Raw genomic sequence first — 22397 nt, 5'->3', positions numbered from 1 at the left:
TTGACCCAAGACCACTTGTCGAAGAAAGGGTAGAACATGACGCCGCGAACCGACTCGACTTGACAGCGATCTGAAAGATATCATAAAGATCACCTCAACAGTTCAGAAAGGGTTCCGAGTACTTAAGGAGTGGACCGTACTTCTCTCAAGCAGAAAAGAGACCTCGTTGGGCGTGGTGAGCTTGCGGTACTGATGCGTGCCCTTGGGCAAGGTGCCCAGCACGTACTCGGACACGTAGATGCCCAGCACCCGGGTCCAGAGGCTCCTATTGGGCGTGGTGACGAAGATGCGGCCTCCGGGCTTGAGACAGGACACGCAGGCCCGAACGAAGAGCTCCGTGTCGGCCACGTGTTCGATGATCTCCGAGGCCACCACCGCGTCGTAGCGGTTCGGGTGTTCCTCGGCGTGATGCTCGATGGTGGAGCAGAAGTATGCGGGCTTATTGTGGGCAATCTTCTCGTCGAGGTCACTGTGTCGTTTGGCGCAATCGATTAACTCTTCGCTGGCGTCCACCCCCGTCACGACGCCGCCTATTCTGGCCAAAGCCTGGGACGTGGGACAGATCCTTAAATAGATTCTCTTTTCCCCCAAATTTAAATAAATTAACAATTAATATAAACATTTCACTAGTTTTTTGACTATACAAGAATGATTTCTCTTTTATTATTTAACCCAATTTAAGTCATTAAAAAGTAATTTGTATAATTGCACTCTTTTAACGTAAGGACTCCCTCACTTGCAGAAAGGTAGCACACGAGTAGGTAGAAAAGTGAGATAAGTCAGTAAGAATACTATAAATAATGCCTTCATCGACACTTACATCAAATTTAAATTAAATAATACCTCTGATAATATTCCTCCACCACAGCCAACATCTAAAATAGTCTTATCGGCCAAAGGTGTAAGAGTTTTCTCCTTCTCTGGCTCACTGACGAGACCATCTCTTACTAATGGAACTCTAAGAAATAACGCTTATATCAATTACCAATACACATTTCAAATTTTACAGTCGAATAAAGTGGCCAATTACTCTATTCTAAATTGAGTTTACACATAGTAAGGTTTCCGTTAATATTATTATTATTAATATTAAAAGAGTGAAGCGCTCCCATCTTGCCTTTGGGATCCCACCAGACCTTCATGTGTTTGCTGTGTCTTTTCACATCTTCCTGATCGACTGTTGTGTTTCCAGTTAAGCTGAAGTCGTTCATGGTGATATCTCTTCGAAAACCAGATTGAATTTGCCTGAAAGTTACAAACATGATTTTTGAGCATTTACACGTATAATTTTTTTTTGAACCAATAAAATGCATCGCATTACTGACATGACGGAAGTTAATAAAAGGCAAACGGCAGAATTGAATTGTTCTTGGTTTTCACGATAATTGGAAACAGACTACACCGATATATTATGTCGAATTAGGTAATGAATGAAGAAAAAGAATTAATTTGCAAATGGCGTCATCTCTGCTTAGGATTACATAACTTTTCACACGTTGGTCATTAATTTACAAAAAATCATGTTTATTATTGGTTTCATCATTGTAATAGTTATTTAAAGCGACAGAGTACGGGCCCCTACATTAAATATTACGTTTTTACTCCTCGCCTGCTCGATTCTATCAGCGTTATTCTATATATTATAGTTACTTTACGTCTAGGTGTTACGTTGGTGATGTGAGTTTAAACTAACCTAGGGATGAGAGTCGCCCGCTGAAGTCACTAGGCCGATACTACTCTTTTTATATTATAAATAATATATTTAATTGAAAAAATTTGGTCATCAGTCAGTCAGTTTGCCGTGTGAAAATGACGTAGTTGCTCCCAAAGTTCTGTCACTGGCACATTATTTTTAAATTTCGATCATGTTTTCATAACAAAATACTGCATTATATTTTTGAATGCTTGACTATTGTTATAAAACAAACAATCACTTTCCTTTTCTTTAATTTGTCACGATGGAGTGGACATTGAAAGAAAGCCGAATAGCTGTTATTGCGTTGCACCGCTCTGGGCACTCGCCGAGTAACATTTTCAAGTTGATCAATAATTTGAATATAACGCTTAGATTTGTGTACCGTACTATTGATAGGTACAATGAAGTCTCCAGTGTTGAGGACTAGAAAAGAACTGGAGAACTCTCAGCAAAAATACCAGAAGTAAAAAGCTATCGAGGCAAGAAATCCTGTCCGAGAACCGAAGTTGATGGCTTTGCATTCAGGGTGTCAGTAGGAAAACAGTAAAAAAAGGTTTTAAACGCTACTTAATGCTCGTCATTTTCATCAAATCTTCGAATATTGAAGAGAAGTACAATAAACAGAATGATAGTGTACGCTAGGAGTTCTGAAGAACCTGGAAATAATGTTCCGAGGGTGCAACATGGATATCATCCATCATCAGTAATGGTCTGGTTGGGAGTGTGCTGTTACTGTCAGTACCAGAGGGCTCGCGAGTGGGTTACCGGCCTTTTAAGAATTGGTACCCCCTTTTCTCGAAGGACCCAAAGTCGAATTCGTTCGGAAATATTTGCTTGGTGTGTGCTGCGATAGACGACAGGCCGGGGCTCTTAAGAGCCAGTATTAAAAATAAGGCAAGTATTTTTAAATACTTTTATCTTTTCGTTCTTTAAAAGCTGATCAGTACTTCAGATCAGAGATCAGCTTTGTTTTTATTATTATTTCCATTTATGACAGAACTTTGGGACCGACTACGTATAATAAAGACGGAAATTTGACTTTTTATAATTTAGGGAACTCAAATTGTTTTTAAAGAAGAGTATATGAAACAAATTTTTGTGGTGTATATTGTTTACCCCAACATTTATTCACTGTATAGGAAGAGTGAATGTAGGTTTCGTCCAGAATAACAACAGGACTACGTCATTCTAATTATCGCGCATAATCTTTGACCACCTGTTTATTAAGGATCTAATATAATGTATATCTCGTCTTCCCATATAAATTTCTTTTTGAACCGAAAACTTATTAATTGTTGGATAATTTTCCACAAAGTGCTCCACCACCACAAACATTTATGTCATGGTTTATTTCAACTGAGTTTATTAAGTCGATGCCTCTTTTGACGAAATACATTATATATATATTTTTTTGTCGCATGGCAATTTTTTGGGGTCCGGAAGCAGATAGATTCTTTACCTTCTTTAGTAATCGTCCTTACGGTTTATTTCAGCTTTTCCGGACGCAAAAACAATTTTTATATATTTATTTGAAAATAGTTTCATAAAAGTAATATTTCTATCTACAAACTTACATACTTACAACTTACTCCGTTTTGTCAACAAAATATTATAAAATTTGCTAAATATTTTTGCCACATATTATGTGAAATGATTGACGAACAGAAAAGGATGTCACCATTTCTCAATCAAGTCACTCAACGTTTTTTTTGGTCCATATGAGTGCATTGTGGATCAGGTTAAAACAGGGAAACGGGTAAAATAAAAATTTAAGAAAGATTAAAATTATCGGATGGAACGGAATTTAGGAATGGAAAATAATCTACAAAATAAAAGATCAATTCTTATAAAGATAGATAAGAAAAGATATTTACGTATATACACGTTCATGTTGTCTTAATTTGTATATCATTACTAAGGTAATTGCAACAACAACTTTTACCTTAAGGTAAGTAAGTAAACAGGATATAGATGAAGGGAAATGAGACCTTCGAGAATAGCCGACCGGTCGCGACGTTGTTCTCGTCACATGATTTGGTTCAAATCAGCTTCAGCATATCCGCATTCGCACGTAGGGCTGTCAATAATATTAAGCTTAACAAGATGACCTGGAGTGCAGACGTATACCAGTCGCATACGAGACAGTCTCCAAAACAGGGCTTAATGGGTAAAGAAGGTTGAATAGCACGATAATAGCGACATATTGAACTATCTTGAGCCTAGAATTCAGTCCAGGAATTCCTGAGAAAAATCTCGGAAAGAGCCATCAAGTCATGCGCATCTCCAATCTCCACCGCCTCATTGGTTATACGATCGGTTTTCTCGTTTAAAGATATTCCACAGTGACCAGGCACCCGTGCAAACGATACGGAATAGTTTCCTTTTAAACATTTAAATAGCAGGTTTCTAATTGACAGGGAATTGATAATCTAGGCTAGGGCTAGGACATTTAAAGAACTTAGTGAACCTGTCAAAGTTACAGTTTTTTGAAGTAGAAGGTTGTATTATATGGCTCTAATTAGGCCATGACAAGTGTACACGGAGGATTCAGGAGGGAGTTTAGTTTTTTAAACAATATTGAAATTAGAGTGCAGTACAACAACACCTACAACTAGATCTAAATCTACGAATATTACACCAAAACTCTGACGGGCTGTCTGGACTAATGGAGGTACAAAATGGTTGGAGGTGCCAGCCATCGTAGCCCTTTTTCTTAAATATTTTTTTAGCACTCCGGGCAGATTCTAAATACGTGGGTAACACTGAAAATGTTTAGAACTGGCCAGTTAGAAAATGTTCTTTTTTTATTTCCATTTTCGAACTTTTTGTAACCTAATGTAGTATATTGCATTTATTTTTGTGAATTGGCGGCAAATCCAAAATTCTTGTTACAAGTGAAAATGAACCTAACGCGAAAAAAACTTCGATTAATGATTGATTACGAGAATGACTTTCGTTGTGGGCTAACTCAACAACATAGCTATGATAGGCTGCGATTAGCATTTCTTAATGAAACCCGTGCCACTGCACGAGATGGGGTTTCATTAAGAAATGCTCTACAAAATATCTACTAAAACTACTATTATAAATAGTGATTTATAATAGTAGTTTAACGAATTTAAGCGTGGACATAGAAATCTCAATGATGATCTGCGTGAGGGATGTCTTTTAACAGTGACTACTGAAGATAACATCAGTGCTGTGCGATGTGCATTGGTATGAATCAAGTTTAAAAAATATTACACGAACATTTAGGAGTCAGCAAGCATTTTACCAGATGGATTCACTATACTTTAACCACCAGAAACACCTTTCTATGGACTGGTGTCGCCAAATGTTAGATAAGTTTAACAGCGGTGAAATCAAATGCTGTATTCGACATCGTCGACGACGTCACAGTTGATGAAAGCTGATTATATTGCTACGAACCCGAAACCAAAAGACAATCAGCTCGGTGGGTGTTTCCTTTCGAGGATCGGTCAACTAAGGTAAAGAAAAAAGATAATTGCCTTATTCTTTGGTCGGATAGGTCATTTCGCGACAGTTGTGTTAGAAGATGGAAGGACAGTTATTGCAGACTGGTATGTCAATCGCTGTTTGCCTGTTGTCTTGGAAAAAATTCGATAGCAGCGCCCCAGAAGCAGGATCTTCCTTCACCACGACAATGCTTCTGCGCACTCTGCAAACTGGACTGTTGAATATTGAACTGCTTTTCGCAGTGGTTCCATCGTACGATGTGTAGAGAGGAACGAAGATTACTTCGAAAAATAATAAAAGTTTTGGCAACTGGCCGTTTTTTCATTTTCTAAAGGTGGAGGCGAAGAAATTTGGGATCGCAATTTAGTTTTCGTGCAAAAGAATTCAATCAAAACCTGAGAAAGAATTTTGGCTGAGATCTGGCTACCTACTTGAGAATAAGTACTAGCTTGTTAGGGGGTTTAGCAAATATTGTTTTCTTATAAGATGTACTATACAACGGAATCGAGGGAGAGGAAGGCGATACAGGTGGCACAGGAGTATTACGATTATTTAGCATGTTTGAAAACTTAACTATACAGATGCCGATATCAGCAAAAGATTTTTACTGGTTCATGCATTTTATTTGCTTCTGCGTAAGATACACATATATATTTTAATTTTAGTCTGCCGTTCATATTCTTGATACTTCCTGTTTGTAGCTAAGTGTAGACCAGAACACAGACAGCAAGATGCGGCATCATCTTCTATGTTGCATGTGCCTCCAATATGGCCTGTATTGGCCCACATTTAGACTTAGTATGACCAAATCATGCATTGTAGCAGACAAATACATGTTTAGGTAGGGCTTGACTATCGAACGTTATTACAATAGTCTGTGATGGCTTCTACTACACTTCGGAGGAAAAAACCTGTCACAGGTTATGTTAGTCTTTTGGGCTTCAGCCAAATAGGCAGACACAGATCCGACGCAGATGCCGTCACAGAAGAGAATGTCAGGCATCATACCGTTTATTCATTATAACTATTAAAAAAAAAATTATAATTACACTACATAACATAAATACAAGAGAGAATTATTAATTTATCACTTTCGCTCTACTTTTATTAATCGAAAATAAAATAGGGGTAGGTAAGTAAAGAGGATTAGTCGGCAACATTTTGCTAGTGCTGACAACCCCGCGGAGTTCTTTGGTGGCGCGGAACTTATACTGCAATGTGCATTGCAAATGCACAGCATTTTATATTGTCTCTTTAAAATGACAAAATGTGGTGGCGACGTTAAGTAGGCAGCATAGTGCTGTGTGATTTTTGGGTTTATCTGTTAGCTGTCAAAATCAATGCTTTTTGTGCGATGATTAAAGTTGATGATGTGATGTTGCTTCACATAAATTAGTCGGTGAAACCTTTTTCATGACTTCTAATTTTTTAATAATATAGGTTTCTTACATAAAATTCTAATCTGCGGTCAGTGTTATACTTACGTTATAAAGCTTAGCTAAACGTTTACTTGATGTTGATAAATATCGTCAATTGTGATGAATGCAAAAATTTAACTAATTAAAATTCGAGGTGGAGTTTTTTTTTTTTTTATAAAATAGGGGGCAAACGGGCAGGAGGCTCACCTGATGTTAAGTGATACCGCCGCCCATGGACACTCTCAATGCCAGAGGGCTCGCGAGTGCGTTACCGGCCTTTTAAGAATTTGTACGCTCTTTTCTTGAAGGACCCTAAGTCGAATTGGTTCGGAAATACTTCAGTGGGCAGCTGGTTCCACATAGCGGTGGTGCGCGGCAAAAATTGCCTTGAGAAACGCTCAGTCGTGGAACGTCGGACGTCGAGGTGATACGGGTGGAATTTTGTATTTTGCCTCGACGTCCGATGCTGAAACTCAGCTGCAGGTATTAATCCGAACAACTCCTCTGAACACTCTCCATGGTAAATGCGGTAGAAGATGCAGAGTGACCCCACATCTCTACGCAACGCCAAAGGATCGAGCCGCTCGGAGAGGGATTGGTCATCGACGATTCGAACCGCTCTTCGTTGGATACGGTCAAGTGGAAGGAGCTGGTACTGGGGAGCCCCCGCCCAGAGGTGAGAACAGTATTCCATGCGGGGCCGTATTTGCGCTTTATAGAGTTGCAAGCGGTGGCCCGGAGTGAAGTACCGTCTCGCCTTGCTGAGCACACCAAGCTTTTTGGAGGCTAATTTAGCCTTTCCCTCCAAATGACCGCGAAACTGAACGTCGTTCGATATATCAACGCGAAGTATTCCGATGCTGGCTGTGGCTTCAAGAAGAGTGTTTTCGAAAAGAGGAGTAGCGACAAAGGGTATTTTTTTATGATATGATATTATGGTATGATTTTATGCTATCGTTTATTAATCTCTTGAGAGTTTGACGTCATAAAAGTTGGAAAAAGTATTTATTTATTATGAATCACCTTACAAAAATAAATTATTATAACAAAATCTATACTACTATAGCTGCAGGGCTCTGTTAAGTATGAATCAGATCTTTTGATATGTTAGTGAGTGAGTGGTCTACTCAACTCTTAACGTAGTTTTTTATAAATTCTAATTATCGAAATTGCTCCATCACTTTGCCCCCAAACTAAGCGTAGATAACGGGGTTTAGTAATAAGTATTTAGCTTAGAGAAGTAAGTTGATACACTGAATTTAATGTCACAGAATTTAGTATAATAAATGAATCTGTATGCGAACAGAAAAATCAGAAATCTTAAAAAGACTATAATAGTTTGCCAGAATATTTTTTTTGTGAGTTTAGTCTATAGTTATATATTAATTATCAAGTCTATAGACAACTATTATTGACACAAAATCGAAATGATTAATATTCATTGCGCACTCATCAGTAGTCTTCTGGATATTTTGCATTTCTGCCAAAATGAACAAAGGAACTGCGAATAAGATTATTGTTCCCCACTTGGATGGATTTTGCAAAAGCACGTTTACCCTTACTTTTGTAATCGAAATTATTGGACTAGAAGTGTGGCACGATTGTAATGAAGGTTGGTTGGATTTGGGAACGTGCTATCAGGCTATGAAAGTTCAGTACCAGCTGTATCCTGGTCAATCGTTCGACGTTGATGTATTGGTGTGGCCTCACGTAGTAAAGGTAAACAAGGATAATGTAACGTTTTGCTTCCATGAATGCATGAGGAATTAAGACAGTCTGCTTTGACATATTAAAATAAATTTAGAAGAATATAGGCATAAATAATGTGTAATATTTGTAGTGAAACCATTGGGCTAGGTCAGGAATGCATGGTAATCCCGCAGCAGACGAATAAAGTGTGGTGGCGCGGCAGCAGACTAAAATTTAATCCGTTTGTTGATATAAACACAATCTTCAGGTATGGTGTGGAATGCAATACGGATGGGCGCGAACTTGGCAGTTTTTGGAAAGGCGGTGGTTTGCTTTTTCGATACGACATGCCTTTCCAGTTAGAGTGGAGGATTTGCATAGTCACATAGCCACGGTCACATTTATTATGGGATTTGGATCGCTCGGTGCTAAGTGAAGTTGTTTTTGATGTTGCTTCTTAATTTCCATTCAAGCATTATTAAAATGATGTGATGTCTCATGTAACCATCAAAGTAATATGTAACGATTAACCAAACAAGTAGATTATCATATTTAATTGTTTGTTTAGTGCAAAAAATGACAAGAATTTAGAGGTATATTTGCCACAGTTGAAATTTGGAGAGAAAAGATATTTCGCCGGAGTAATTGAATCCGAACAAAGCGTAGCGGTTTTCTTACAAGAGCTTATTTGGAAGAGTGTGGAAGCATTTATACCAGCTTCATATTTAGACGGCCTTTTTGATACGCCTCGAGCTGTCTCAGGTTTGTAGCTCAGGGTTTTTTATTCCTGATAGGTTCTCCTGTGTGAAAAATATATACGAACCATACCCTGAGACAATTTTGAGACGATAATAACACGAAATCTATGCAGACACTTGATTCGTATTAATGTCTAAGCAATAAAAAAAATGATCTAACATCTAACTTTAAAGATAACAAATTGTCAATAAAACCGTCTAATAATGCACAAAACGAAAAAACTAAAAACTTGAAATCCTTGGTTGATTGGTCCTAAGCATCAGTCACCACACCACTCTCCTCATCAATCCAGGACATTGATCAGACAAATGTTAAAATCGTTGGACGTGTGTAATTACTATTTAGATAACCGCAAATTTTATAATTATAAGGTGGGTTGAAAATTTAAAAGTTCGAAAAAGGTTAACACATAGATAGCGCTCCTTGTATTAAATTAAAAATGATTTCTAGTTGACCGGAACCTTGAATAGACACGTGTATAAATTTAACAATTTTGTTAGATAAGTGATTTAAAGCCGGAATTATGGAAAAAGTTAAATCGTTTGCTTTAAAATAGTGCTATATTTTATTTACATGCAAGCCTACATCAGGTACATTTTAGTGAAGGTGAAGGGATCTTGGCGTAATACAAATTATCTTCTCCCTTAATTGAAAATAACACAATTTACGTTGTTAATATCCGTCCTAATTAATCGGCTGCACCTTTTATACATAAATATGTATTTATTTACATGATTTTACTTGATGAGCATTCCGAAGAACGAGGATTGTCCAACGAAATGGATGAATGCACAGGATTTGGCAGCGAATTCCGAAATTAGCTTTCCCCATATATAAATGTATTTTAGTGTAATACAATTAATCCTCTTAGTATACAAGACCAATCGTGGTTATTTGCTACCTTTTTGTGCGTTTAAAGTCGGTTGTATTTTGTAAGTTAATCAGTTTTGATAATAACACGATAACCGTGACTAACACTCACATAGTCAATATTACTTTTCCTGTGGTTAACCAACAATAAAAAATAAGGGCCAACAATTTCAGATGTAAGACACCAAGATGCTGTAATCGACAAGGTACACGAGACAATTTTATCTAGATCACTGATTGAGGAAGAATTCATACAACCCGAAGAAGTAGACCTGGCGAGAGAAAGACGTGAATCGAAATTTCTTAGAGAGAAGAAGAAAACTGCAGAAGTGCAGAAGTTTAAATATGAAATCAAACTCTCCGGCGATACCCTTTTGTCGGGTAAGAGTAACTTATTATTTTATTTGACTTACTTATCTTCAGTGGATTGGCCTCCCTCCTTTTAGAACTGTGAATCTGAATTTTCACTGAGGTCCTTTTACCACTGTTTATCGCTTTCACTTGTAACAGCAACGAGGGTTGGAGTGAGACTGTCGGATCTTCAATCTTCATAAATGTCTCGCTGCTAGTGAACAAGGTCACGTGTCTCGCATTCATTTCAGGTCATATTATTCGCTGTGTGTTTTAATATCTTACGTCACTCGGTGAGGTGAAAATATTAAACTATGTATATGTATCAGAGAGAGATTGTCGGTTCGATTTTTCTATACAAGATAACTTGTTTTTAATAAGATTTTGATTGAAATTTCTTTTCCTATTTAGATATTATATTTATTATTTTCCCTATATTTATATAAGACTATATCATCTTTCTACTATGGCGAGCATCATACTTATTTTTACCTTTTGCTCAATCGCAATTTTAATAAAACTATAGAGTTATTTTTATTCAAGGCTATTTTCTGTAATTATTGCCTAGACAATAGGGTTGCATCGGATGCCCTTTTAAAAGTAATGTAAACGCATATTATGTTGTTTGATCTAGTGTGTTGCAAACGAGGCTCAGACTTTGCCCGGGGAATCCTCTCGTTTTATTCAGTTTTTTGTCCCTCTCACCTGCTTTGTCTCCGTGTGTTCTATTTCACTAGACATTTTAGTTGGCAGTATTTTTCCATAAATAAAATACAGAATTACACAAATATTATCAATGTTAATTTTAATTATTAGTTGTTTTATTTTAATTTAATTATTACGCTTAATTCTTACTTTAATAACTGAACCTTTAATCTTATTCAATGTTTGTGACTGTTAATATTTTTAAATCAAAATTAAAGATTTAGCCAACCTTGTTATATTTTACCTTAATGTAATTCTAATTATATATTTCTATAAGAGTATCGGCAAAAGCCGTATCGATGCATCCACATCGATGCAGGCACTATACAATTTGAATTACTGACAGCGGTAGGAAGGGTAATACAATTCGAAACGGTGGGAGATCGTCCAGTTGATCAAGGAGAGATGATAGTTTTGATCAGCACCAACAATCTGCCGGCGCAAGACGACCTGCCCATGATCTTCGTGAATATTGAGAAAATCATTAACGTACCTACAACGGAGTTTAAAAAGTCAAGGTTTATTTGCATTGTTTCAATTACAAACTGGAGATAACTTTTTATTTTCATTTTAAAATACACTACTAAGATTTAAGAATTTATTTGTTATAACTCCTATGACGACTAATATAGACACCTAGTTTTTGCCTCGATTCTGACTTGCTTTTGACTAGGTTGTTAGGTTGCGCAGCTGTACTGTTTCTGGTATGAAAATTGCTACATTCGGCTCACCAATAGCAACTTGACCTTTAGCACTGATTTATTTTAAAGGGTAACACACCTTTACACCCGATGGAAGGTTGCAAATGAAACACATGAATCGGAAAAACAACTGATAAACCTAAAGCGGGTTATAAACTTTAGCGATCATCACACAGTTCTATTGCACAACTCTACAGCTTCCCGTGTAACGGCAGCCTTTTTAGATAATTCGTTTATTATAGAGGTAAGTAGTAATTATTAAAACACTTTAATGCACACATTTACGATGAGCAGAAATGAAAAAAAAAACATAACACAAATATAATTGTGACGTTGTAATTAAAATGATGCTGAAATTAAGTATTTATAGTTAAACATTCTTAATTACTCAGGTACGTGGAACTCGTTTCCCTTCAAACCGCGACAAGTCATTGTTTTACGAAAAGAATAGAGAACATTGTAAAAATGAAATGCTTGACATTCCCATAGCTATAGCGAAGTTGGACACTTCGACGCTGTCGAAGGGCATCAGTGCTTGTATTAGAGAAGAATGTTCACTTTTCCCCCCACAATTGGGTCTTAGCACTCTAGACCGCGAAGATATTTGCACGAACGACACCAACGGAATCGGGAATTGTTCAAGCCCAGAAATTATTATCATTCAACCTTCAGTCATTTTAGACGCCCAGATGAGTTTAGAAGTATCGATAGGGTTCGTCGGCTGTAGGCCGAGAGACTTCGGCTCGAGTTTTTCTAGGTTCTTCTGTATCGTCAACGATTCGAACGCAGTCCTCGCTATTGTGAGAAAAATAACTGAAATCAACGATCAAGTATTGGGGGACTCGGCGAGGGATAATTTATTAACGGGCTTTGTGGTGGACGCTGGCGATAGGGCCGTTTTCTGTGTAGAAGGACGACGCCACGGCTCCATACTACAAGTCTGGCACTTGGCTCAGAACTTTTATTCCAGAATTAAGATGCTATTTTCTACTTCTTCGAATTATGGGTCGAGACTGTATCCTGGTGAGAACGTTATAATACATTTTCGGAAATGAAAGTTTAGCTTGAAGTTGGTAGAATTATAAAAAAACCTCTGTTTTCCTTCACTAGATCTGGTGGCAGCGCCTGTTCCGTTTATTGTGTTAAAAATGTATGCGCCTTTGTCTGTATTATTGGCGTGTCCCCAAACGTACGTAGGCCCTACATTACCTTTGCCCACGAGATCGGTAAGTTAGATGTCTTGTTATATACCATAACTAATATAAACGATAGGAGCCATTGGGAGTATATTTTTTTACTATATTTGAAAGTAAGTTCTTGTTTGAATTGAATAATTGAATTGTTTCGGTTTGACGAGTGTTGTACAATGAACCGTAGTGTAATTTTTGACTTTCAATGAGTTTACTCTCCGAATCATTTTTTTTTTAATACGTAAAAATATTTCGACCATTGTGTTATATTTTGATTCTTCAGTGTTACTGGAATAGAACTGTAGTTTACGTAGAATTTAAGGGGAATTTAAAGTAGGGATAATTTTCAGGCTCTGCTTAAATTTGGAGGTTTTTTAGCCAACCAATTGAGGACTGCGCCGTGTCGATGCGATTTGCCGACGAGCGAAGAGTTAAAAAGTTTCCGACTGGAGCTGTGTTCGCCTCCCCGGCCCGGGTCTTGTTTATTCGATTTTAACTTAGGTCAGTTTTAAGATAACACACCATAGGCAGGTACAGTTCAATATTTAAAAATCAAAGGGCTCATAGTAATGAGTAATATTTTCGTTCCTTTATAGTTCCAAATACCTACATCACAGATACAACACGGCTCGCTACAAATCATCGAAACAAAAACTAAGTTCTACTTGAAAACTTTCAAAGATATTCTTTTAAATTTATCAATTTATTCCGTAAAATAAAAAATAATATAATAATCGCAAACTTGTTTTAATTATGTTTTTTTATTTACTTCCGCCTCACCGACAAATAATGGCGAAATAGTAATTGTACACTTTACACGTATAAGGTTTTTTGACGGGATGAAGAATAAAGTATAATAGTGAGTAACATGTATAAAACGTTATGGAGTAAAACAACTTGTAAAAACTAATTAATTTATCAAAAAATATTTATGTTTATAAGTCAGTCGATGGTGCGCAAAACGCAACAAATAAGTCGATTGGGCGATCAGCCTTCGCCGGTCAAGGTTTAACACAAATTTGTTCGCCTTCCAAAGAATAGCATAACAAAATGTCTAAATCCCTTTACATGTGTACATGTGAACCGATTAACATTTTATGCCAATAACTGTCGTAGTAATATTGTATTGTCGCAAGCAAATCAATACAAAGAAAATACATATTTAGTATCAGTGTTTGTACTGTGCATGCAGTGACCTCTAGTGATAGATCGTAAAGTTCAGTGGTCCTTTAACTTGTAAGTCCTAATCTAACTTTTAACTAGTATCTAGTTCAAGTCAAAACAGTCACAACGGGCACAGCTTTTTTTTCTTTGTGAGTGTTTTACTCTCGCACGGTGAAGAAAACTTAATGAGGAAACCAGTATGCCTAAGTAAAAACTTCAGAGTCGAGGCCACGAGACGCTTCATGTTTTTCGACTTTAACGCCCGACGACACGCCCCGATAATGCTCGCGTTAGCGTGTTCTGATGAAAAGGCTGATACCAGTTCAGTGACTTATGTACAATTTATATGTATTTGGAATTCAATATTCGACTTATTTAACAATTCCATTACAAATCGAAGATTATATCTGTTAAGAGATTAGCCCTTCTCGGTAACACTGAGGATACTTAGCGTTGTTTAGTAACTAAATACAACTGACACGTTTCAACTATCTCCGAAGGCGCTGCGGTTTCCTTTTAGTGGCCTTCCATGCGACTAATTACTAAATAATACAACGTTCATTAAAGTATACATTTAGTTTCTTTAAGTTTTTATTAAAAATGCGTTTATGGACATAATGCTGTATCAGTGAGAGTAGCACAAATTTGGTTTAAGCGTTTTCAATCCGGAAATTTTGTTGTCAAAGATGCACGTCGCTCTGGTCGCTCTGTTAACGGATAAAATGGATGCCATTTTTAAAAAAGTGGAGCAAGATCGACATATCAGTAGGTACGACGTAGCTGAAGAACTGGGAATTTACTACAAAACAGTTTTGGCGCATTTGAAAAAATCTTGGCACACAAAAATTTCGTCTAGGCAGGACCATCGATTCTATACTCTACTGTGAACAACTGATGAGATTAAAGCAAGAAGTTGAGAGAAAGCGGCCGGAATATACCAACAGAAGGGGTGTGGCTTTGCATCATGATAACGCTAGCGTTAAAAATGTCACTCCACTCAGCAAAAATTAAAAGAGCTTGGCTGGGAGGTGTTAATGCATTCGCCGTATAGTCCTAACTTTGCACCTTCAGATTTCCACCAGTTCCGGTTTCTTCAGATTTCTTTAGGCAGTGTCAGGTTAACATCACGAGATGTCTGCCAAAACCAATTGTCACGGTATTTTGATCAGAAGGAGCACACTGTACCCTACCTACAAAATGGCAAAAAGTTATCGAACAAAATGGTACCTACATACTTTAGTTAAATGTAAATAAGCTATATTAAAAAAATATTGTGAATTTTCTTAAAAAAATGCGAAGAAACTTTTCCCCGACTTATTTATACAGAGTTCAGAGGGATGGTCAACGCTGAGAGTTGCTATTTTTAAAAATGATAAGATGTTTCAAGTTAATACTTATAATGTATGAATTTACCTCATCGCATGCGTCATAATAACACTTAGTGCATTCGAGAATGTGTATGAGAAATAAGCAAGTAAATGGCTAAAATTGCACACTTGTAAAAAAGCACCAGACACTGAATTAGACCGCACAAACGATCTTGTCTAGTGATTAATGTTTGCACAGAACTGTGTGTGCACACTAGCATTGTCATTTGTAGTTCAGTTAGACGCTTGTCTCAGTTCAAACCACCTACAGTTCAAACGACGAGATACTATGTTATCGAACGCTAAGCTTCAGTGTAATTAACTAAATGAACACATGTCCACAAACCGCCCGCCATGTACCGAATTCCTAAGAGTAAACCTAGAGAATCTTATCTTTTGGGATTTTAAATAAATTAAAATTTAATGCATTCTATATTCTTTTCAAATTTTACGCGTACTAAGATTACGTATGATACAATTAAATTACTCCAAAATGTATGTTTATCTTGAAATTCTAATAATCGATCAATAAATGAAAAAAAACATACTGGCACAAAGCCCTACAACATTTGATTTTTTTATCACAATTCGACATACATAAGTAAACATTAAAAGCCAAATCCTACTTGAATCCAGTGCATTTTTGCTAAAAAAGTTTGAGCTTAGCTTAATTAATGCTCCGTTTGATTTAGGTCAATCTATAGAAATTAAAATAACACACCCCACTAAGCATACACTTATTTGGATAAAATTTTAACCGAGAAAACATATTGGATTAATAATCTTAATATAAGAACAAAATTAAATATGTATTGTCGACGTCGGGAGGTGACGACCCCACCGCCCACTGGTGAAATAACCTCTGACAGAGGTGATGATTGCATTGGTGAAATAGTGCAATCATTCAACCACCTTCCTAGCGGGAATGCCATGCTGTTGCTTTCGGGCGTCAGCCAAATGGGCAGGCACGACCGGGGAGGTGCCCCCTTCTCGACAAAAAGGGCTCGTCGACACATCCTAACGGATCCGGACGATCCAATTACTGTAGCAAACAATAAATTAAATGCCGCCCGCGCGGCCAATAATAAAAATAGAAATTCACAGATTAGGGTAAAAAACCGCCTTCACCGGGGAAGGCGAGGACCTTTACTTCGCACTTCGCTCACTCCAGTGAGCTTCCGTCCTGCCCTTCAGGCGATTGACCACCCCGCGACGGCCCAAGCCGAGGTTCGAGTCTCACAGGAGACGCCCTTGCGCTAGCCGCGGGAAAACAAGCCATTCTGGCCGAGCTACGCTCGCCAAAACAGCCCGAGCTGAGGTGCCAGTGTTTCACAGAAAGCCGGCGTGAAGTAACTCAATGGATTCATCTTATTGTACTCACTGTGGTGTTCAATATCTTTATCTTGTCTCTGCAAATGAATTAATGAACGATGTTTTCATGGTATGTTGTCGCTTTAATTGGGCGTCTGTGAGGTTGGTGCGGTCCTTTATTTAATCCACTTTGCCTAAAACGTGCTAAAACAGAGCGTGACACTTTTTGTTGTTAACGAGGGGCTCAATTTTAGCATCCGGTTAGTTTAGTTTTCGGTTAACGACGAAAAAGTGTGTTGGAATGTCGTTAAATATTATTATTTATTTAGTCATATCAAATTTAGTGTTCGGTTCTAGTTGTATCGATTCGTTTATTCAGTGACTTGAGATGCGGGCGAGACGAATAAACTCGCAACTAAAATCTTTAACAAAGCGCAGTGGATTCCAGAACAATTTGTCTTGTCGGTCTTGCTCAATAAATCAGCACAAATTCTCCGCTCCACCACGCAGGGAGCTAAACGACCTAATGCAATGTTTATGCGTGGGATTTTTGTAAACGATTTGACTGCAGCAAATAGGAATAATTTCAAGCAAACGTATAAATTTAAATTAATTATTATGTAATATGTTCTATACGAAATTAAATAATAAATCAATACTACAAATAGAACGAGTCGCTCTCGTTGGACTACGTTATACTAGTGACTTCTGACTGAAAATAAATAAATAATAACAATCAAAAACTGCTTCTACTTCCTCACTTTCCATGGTAAGATTAACATATGATATTTTGATTAACATTAACAGACTAGCTACGGACAATAATGTCAACGAACATTGTTACAACTTTTTATTACCCTGGCGAATATAAACCAACTAACACAATGTACATCTTTATTACAGACGCCGTTAGACGTAAGTAGCTCTAGACATTGTAGCAGCTGTATTTAATTTTAGATTGAAGCTCAAATTAACTGCCCTGCCTTCGTGTAAGCTATGAAGGCAGAACGGATGTTAGCCGTGTATAAAAGCCATAATTAAATCCATTTGCTGTACTTATACAATGCCTCGGTAAATTAGGGTGTGTAGACTGCGGGGTAAAACTATAATCATTGGATATAACGTTTTATATCATATAATAGGTAAAGAATATAGGCCTGAGATAAAATGTTTAGTTACGATAAATGTACGTTAATACGTAGTTATTAAAATTATATGCTATAACCAACTAACTAACTAACTAACAAACTAACGATTGAAAATGAACTGAAATGTCATACGATGCTCTAACTAACTAATTCGCGGCGGCGAGAAACTCGCTTAAAATCCTTGATTACGAGAAGTTTAATGCAAAAGTGAACATATTGTCCTTGGCTGAAAAGAGCTTCAAGAGCCCATCGAATCTTTTCGTCCACGAATGCTCCACATTCTTAAGTCATATTGTGCCAAATTTTATCATTTCATAAGGTAAAAGATTTGTTAATATAGATTGTAGCTACACTATTTAATTAATTAAAATATCTAAGAGAACTTATTACGAGCTTTAGGTAGTAACGCAATTTAAAATAATTGGGAATTTAATGTTACGACCCTTGCAATTCAGCTCAAAGTAACATGACAGGCGAGCGGCGTCGTCGTGGCGAAAAAATTAAGTGTAATTGGTGAGACTTTGCGATGGCGTTTGAGAAAGCGGACGTTGATCTAAATTTAATACACTTCATGATTACGAATTATTTGTAATTCAATTCGTTAAATCGTATAAGAGAAAATGTATAAATACCTAAACATACTACCATCGCCTTATGATCTGTAGCTTCAAGCAGTCAGGGCACTACTGGTAGTACTGTAGCTCTATACGTGGAATGCTGAGAATTTAACCAAACCTCACCCTTTGCAGAGCGACAACACTTTAGTATTGTTACGTGCGTTTGTACGTAGTATTGATCGCTTCCACAATGCACTCTAATCGTTCTTCACAAGATTACAAACCATATTTTACGTGTTGGTTAATTTGCTGTGCAGTCAGTATTTATGATAAACATGTAGTATTTTTGTACCTAAATAAATTTATTTGTATCGCATTATGAGGAAAAAAGTCATGTCGTGTAAAAGTGATGTATATTTGCGAATTATCAGCAGTACTTGATTTGTTAAACATTTAGTTTATTTGTAGTGAAGTAATTTAATTGACGTAAAGCACATAAATGATGAAAATATATTGCTATACGATTATTTATTTGATGTGTAATTAATAATTTCCCTTTGTTTTCTAGCAAAATGAAGATTAAATTGCCCCTTGGAATAGGCTTGCATGTCGGCTGAATTTAGTTTAGCTGTGTTGCAGCTAAATTAATTATATTAGACTTATAACAAGTGAATTATTTGTCAAAACTGGCGAAGATATTGACCATTCCTTGATTTTGTATGAAAAATAAAGAATTATCATTTTACCTTCATAGTGTAATTTTCACAAGAAGGTAATCTGACAAGAGATCTCGAGAAGAGTTATCGGGCACAGACGTTCTAAATAGCTCAATACTTGCCCAAGATAGAAAATTAACTCAAGTTATCAGTTGTCACACAATATCATTGACACTGCCAGTTTGCCCCCGTCGCATAGAAAATAGCCAAATAATTGTTCGTATTACTTCGATTGTAACAGACATAGTTTTGACGGTTCTATTTCTATTACGTTACGATAACAAGCGTTATAACCGAATTATTCCACTTTCGTATTACGTAAGCACATTCCATATTACACTAAACAAGGTCTGAATAAGTTTTTATGGTATTTATAGGGCTAATAAATATCTACTAAATTACGATTCCTCCTCACACTTGGCTCTGCGCCAGGGTTCTTTGTGCTCAGAGGCATTCGCGTTTTATATCTCACTTTATACAAATCTGAGAATTTAATTTGAATGATAAATGGATTAATCCCGTCACAGTAACTTAATATAGGAGACGTGATTCGTTCTCAAGGGAATGTTCAACAATGTAGTTACGCTATTCTAATTTACGAATAAAAACCTTTCTATAAAGACCTCGTTTAATGACAGTATTTTAGAATTATATACAATGAAATGAGAAATTAGAATAAGTATTGATCACTCGATGTATATGTCGATTTTTAAATATATGTTCGATAATATACAGAGGCATATTGTCTTTTTCTATGAGCATATCATAGTTTTTTTGGTGATTATTTATTATTTGACACTTTGTTATAGCATAGGTCTATTAAGATCTTTATTTTTAGTTTTTAATAGAAAATATCGTATTATTTGTGAAATAACCACACTAGTCAAATTATTTAAGATCATGCTATTTCTATAGTGAACAGTCCTCTACATGGGTGAGTGCGGTCGGAAAACTTCTCTATAAGGTCACAGACGTAATGTCGGGAACCTTATAGTGAAAGCGAATTTTCTATTCGCATCGAGACATTTAATATGCTGACGACAAAAATACGTAATGAAATCAAATTCTTTTGTGAAATATTTTTATATGTAAAAACACAACGATTGAATTATTTAAACACACAGTCTTGCAGGATGTTCATCCCAAAAACTGTTGTGTTATGTAAATGCGTCTCACACGTATACATAAAAGGAACGAGGGAGTTTACCAGCGGGTGTTTTTACTCGCACTCGGGTACTGTGGCGACATTAAAGTGATTTATTCGTCCGAACTTGTCACGAAACGTAATTGCAGCACTTGTTTTTAATAACAAATGTTAGAGTAATATTTTTCAAATATTTGCCAATAAATTGAATTTAACTCCATCGTTTTACGTTTACGTACCTACTGTATATTTTATAATCGTGGGATGTTGGTTCGATTGTCAGTAATGTTTATGCTTCCTTATTATAACGAATTATTAAACACTTAAGTAAAATAGTTCAAGTTATCAACTGTAGTTGAAATATGAGTAAAATAAAACAAAATAATTTACAAAACCCGTTTTCTAGTCGTAAGAACTTTTTAATATATGTCGCAGATTCAACGCGATTAATATTTGCAAAATTGTTGTTACTACCGTCGTCCGACATTATAACACAGTCAGTGCGCACGTCCGGCGCAGGCGACGTTCGAAACTCAAGTGACTAAAGAATTCACTTACTGCCACGAAACAGTCGCGCCACTGACATTTGGTAGATCACACAGACTAGGCATTGTCAATTGTCAACGTTGACAGTCTACCTTACCATACCACACCGCATTCTACGACTAACTTCAGAGTGGCGGGAATTTTAAAATATTCATTCTCCGACATAAATATTTTATTTTTTCATAGGCAATCGACGTTCACCTAGAAGACATTGTAGTGGGGAGAAAATCATGTCGTGAATTCGACAGTGAATCTCTGTTCCAATAACTTCCTTCCTTGTTCCAGTAACTCTCAAAAACATTACTCCTTACCACCTACCTCTTACAAATAGTTGAACAGTCTCTGGTGACTCATCATTTCCTCTGAGTTGCCTTATAGTTTGTTTTATGCACTTGAATACTCTTAACGATTGCAAAGAGCTGTTTTGCAACTGACACTACTGAAAGTTCTAAACAAATTAAAATAAACGAGTACTCGGGAAGTGGTTTCGCTGGCTTCCGTGAAGTTCAGCGAAGATCTTTAATGAGTCTTACTAACTTCACTGTATTGTAGCATTTTAGGATTTTATTTTTTTAATTGTACTGAAAATAAATAAATAATAATCTTTCGTTACACCTATACTGTTTCAGCATACTTTCATGCAACAAAATTAAAAATTGTAAATATTCAGAATTGAACGGATAAAAAGAACGGTTTAAATTTAAACCATTTTTATGAATAGGTAGATGAAATTTGAATAAAATCTATTTTAAACTTATTCTGAAACGGATTACTTTGTTTTAATGATTTGAATGTCTTTTTAATTAAATCTGCCTGGAATAACATGCATCATCTCTTTTAAAGTGACAAAATCTTGAGTGTTACAATCCTGAATTACAGAAGTACTAAAAACGTATAGCCTGCAATTTCAATTCAGAATTTTCACAAACAGAATATGGTGCTCGGAGCTTCTGTTCATATCGGGCCATTGTCTCACAAAAAGCATGCATTTGGTTGAATAAAAAGATATCTTATTATTTGATTTTACCCGATAAAGCAGTGCTATTTTATCAGCTATTGAATCAGGATAGAGGGTTTCTTTAACGCATCGATGCGTTATCAGTTTCCCTTTTCGTGACACGTGCAGACCTATCACTAGCTTGAAATATTTTTCAAACACCGAGATTATTTTTATTTGTAGCTTACACAAATTATTCTATCAATGTGAAATCTCGAGGTAAACGTACGTATATACATTATTGCATATTTAGTTGGTGCAAGTGTAAGTCATTTTTATTTTTGTGTAACCTTGATTTGAACATTATAGGAAAATATTAATTCATACATTTTATAATAATAATTCGAATGGCATATCGCTGTTTATTTATTAAAGTTTACCACATCATACATAGAACTAAATTTAACAATATGTTACAAACTCTTTTACTTAAAATGTATGACAATGTAGGTAAACATAAATGTTACAAAAAAAATTAAAATATATACAAGATAACTAAAAATACCAGAATTTTTTGTTAAGCAGAAAAAAATTACCAACATGAAAGCGGATTAGGTTCGAGATGGGCACAATGCTTTCTTTAAAACCGAT

At 36.3% G+C, this 22397-nt stretch overlaps 2 protein-coding genes across 2 annotated transcripts; one reads left to right on the top strand and one right to left on the bottom strand.

Moving 5' to 3' along the window:
- Positions 1 to 102: 102 nt before the first annotated feature.
- On the bottom strand, positions 103 to 10455 carry LOC123718912 (ubiquinone biosynthesis O-methyltransferase, mitochondrial-like). The gene is made up of 4 exons (XM_045675904.1): positions 10323 to 10455; positions 1088 to 1245; positions 844 to 965; positions 103 to 546 (listed from the first exon to the last, which is right to left on the bottom strand). Exons 2-4 carry the CDS (start codon positions 1209 to 1211, stop codon positions 103 to 105), a joined length of 690 nt encoding a protein of 229 aa, XP_045531860.1. The 5' UTR covers positions 1212 to 1245; positions 10323 to 10455.
- LOC123720295 lies at positions 8198 to 13593 on the top strand. The gene is made up of 9 exons (XM_045676843.1): positions 8198 to 8203; positions 8823 to 9042; positions 10084 to 10290; positions 11312 to 11483; positions 11736 to 11910; positions 12059 to 12689; positions 12777 to 12892; positions 13207 to 13357; positions 13453 to 13593. The coding sequence occupies exons 1-9, from the start codon at positions 8198 to 8200 to the stop codon at positions 13512 to 13514; spliced, it is 1740 nt and encodes a 579-aa protein (XP_045532799.1). The 3' UTR covers positions 13515 to 13593.
- The last annotated feature ends 8804 nt before the right edge of the window (positions 13594 to 22397 follow it).

Source organism: Pieris brassicae, chromosome 2, assembly GCF_905147105.1.
Source record: "Pieris brassicae chromosome 2, ilPieBrab1.1, whole genome shotgun sequence".
Classification (NCBI taxonomy): Eukaryota; Metazoa; Arthropoda; class Insecta; order Lepidoptera; family Pieridae; genus Pieris; species Pieris brassicae.
This window is presented reverse-complemented; position numbering and strand designations above follow the sequence as displayed.

What these genes read in the sequence shown, in the direction of transcription:
- LOC123718912 (XM_045675904.1), bottom strand. Translation starts at nt 1,211, where the DNA reads ATGAACGACTTCAGCTTAACTGGAAACACAACAGTCGATCAGGAAGAT. An exon ending in AGCGCTTCACTCTTTTAATA is followed by an intron (nt 966 to 1,087) that starts TTAATAATAATA and finishes TATAAGCGTTAT; the next exon opens with TTCTTAGAGTTCCATTAGTA. An exon ending in GTGGAGGAATATTATCAGAG is followed by an intron (nt 547 to 843) that starts GTATTATTTAAT and finishes CCCACGTCCCAG; the next exon opens with GCTTTGGCCAGAATAGGCGG.
- LOC123720295 (XM_045676843.1), top strand. An exon ending in CGGCGATACCCTTTTGTCGG is followed by an intron (nt 10,291 to 11,311) that starts GTAAGAGTAACT and finishes AATTACTGACAG; the next exon opens with CGGTAGGAAGGGTAATACAA. An exon ending in TACCTTTGCCCACGAGATCG is followed by an intron (nt 12,893 to 13,206) that starts GTAAGTTAGATG and finishes GATAATTTTCAG; the next exon opens with GCTCTGCTTAAATTTGGAGG.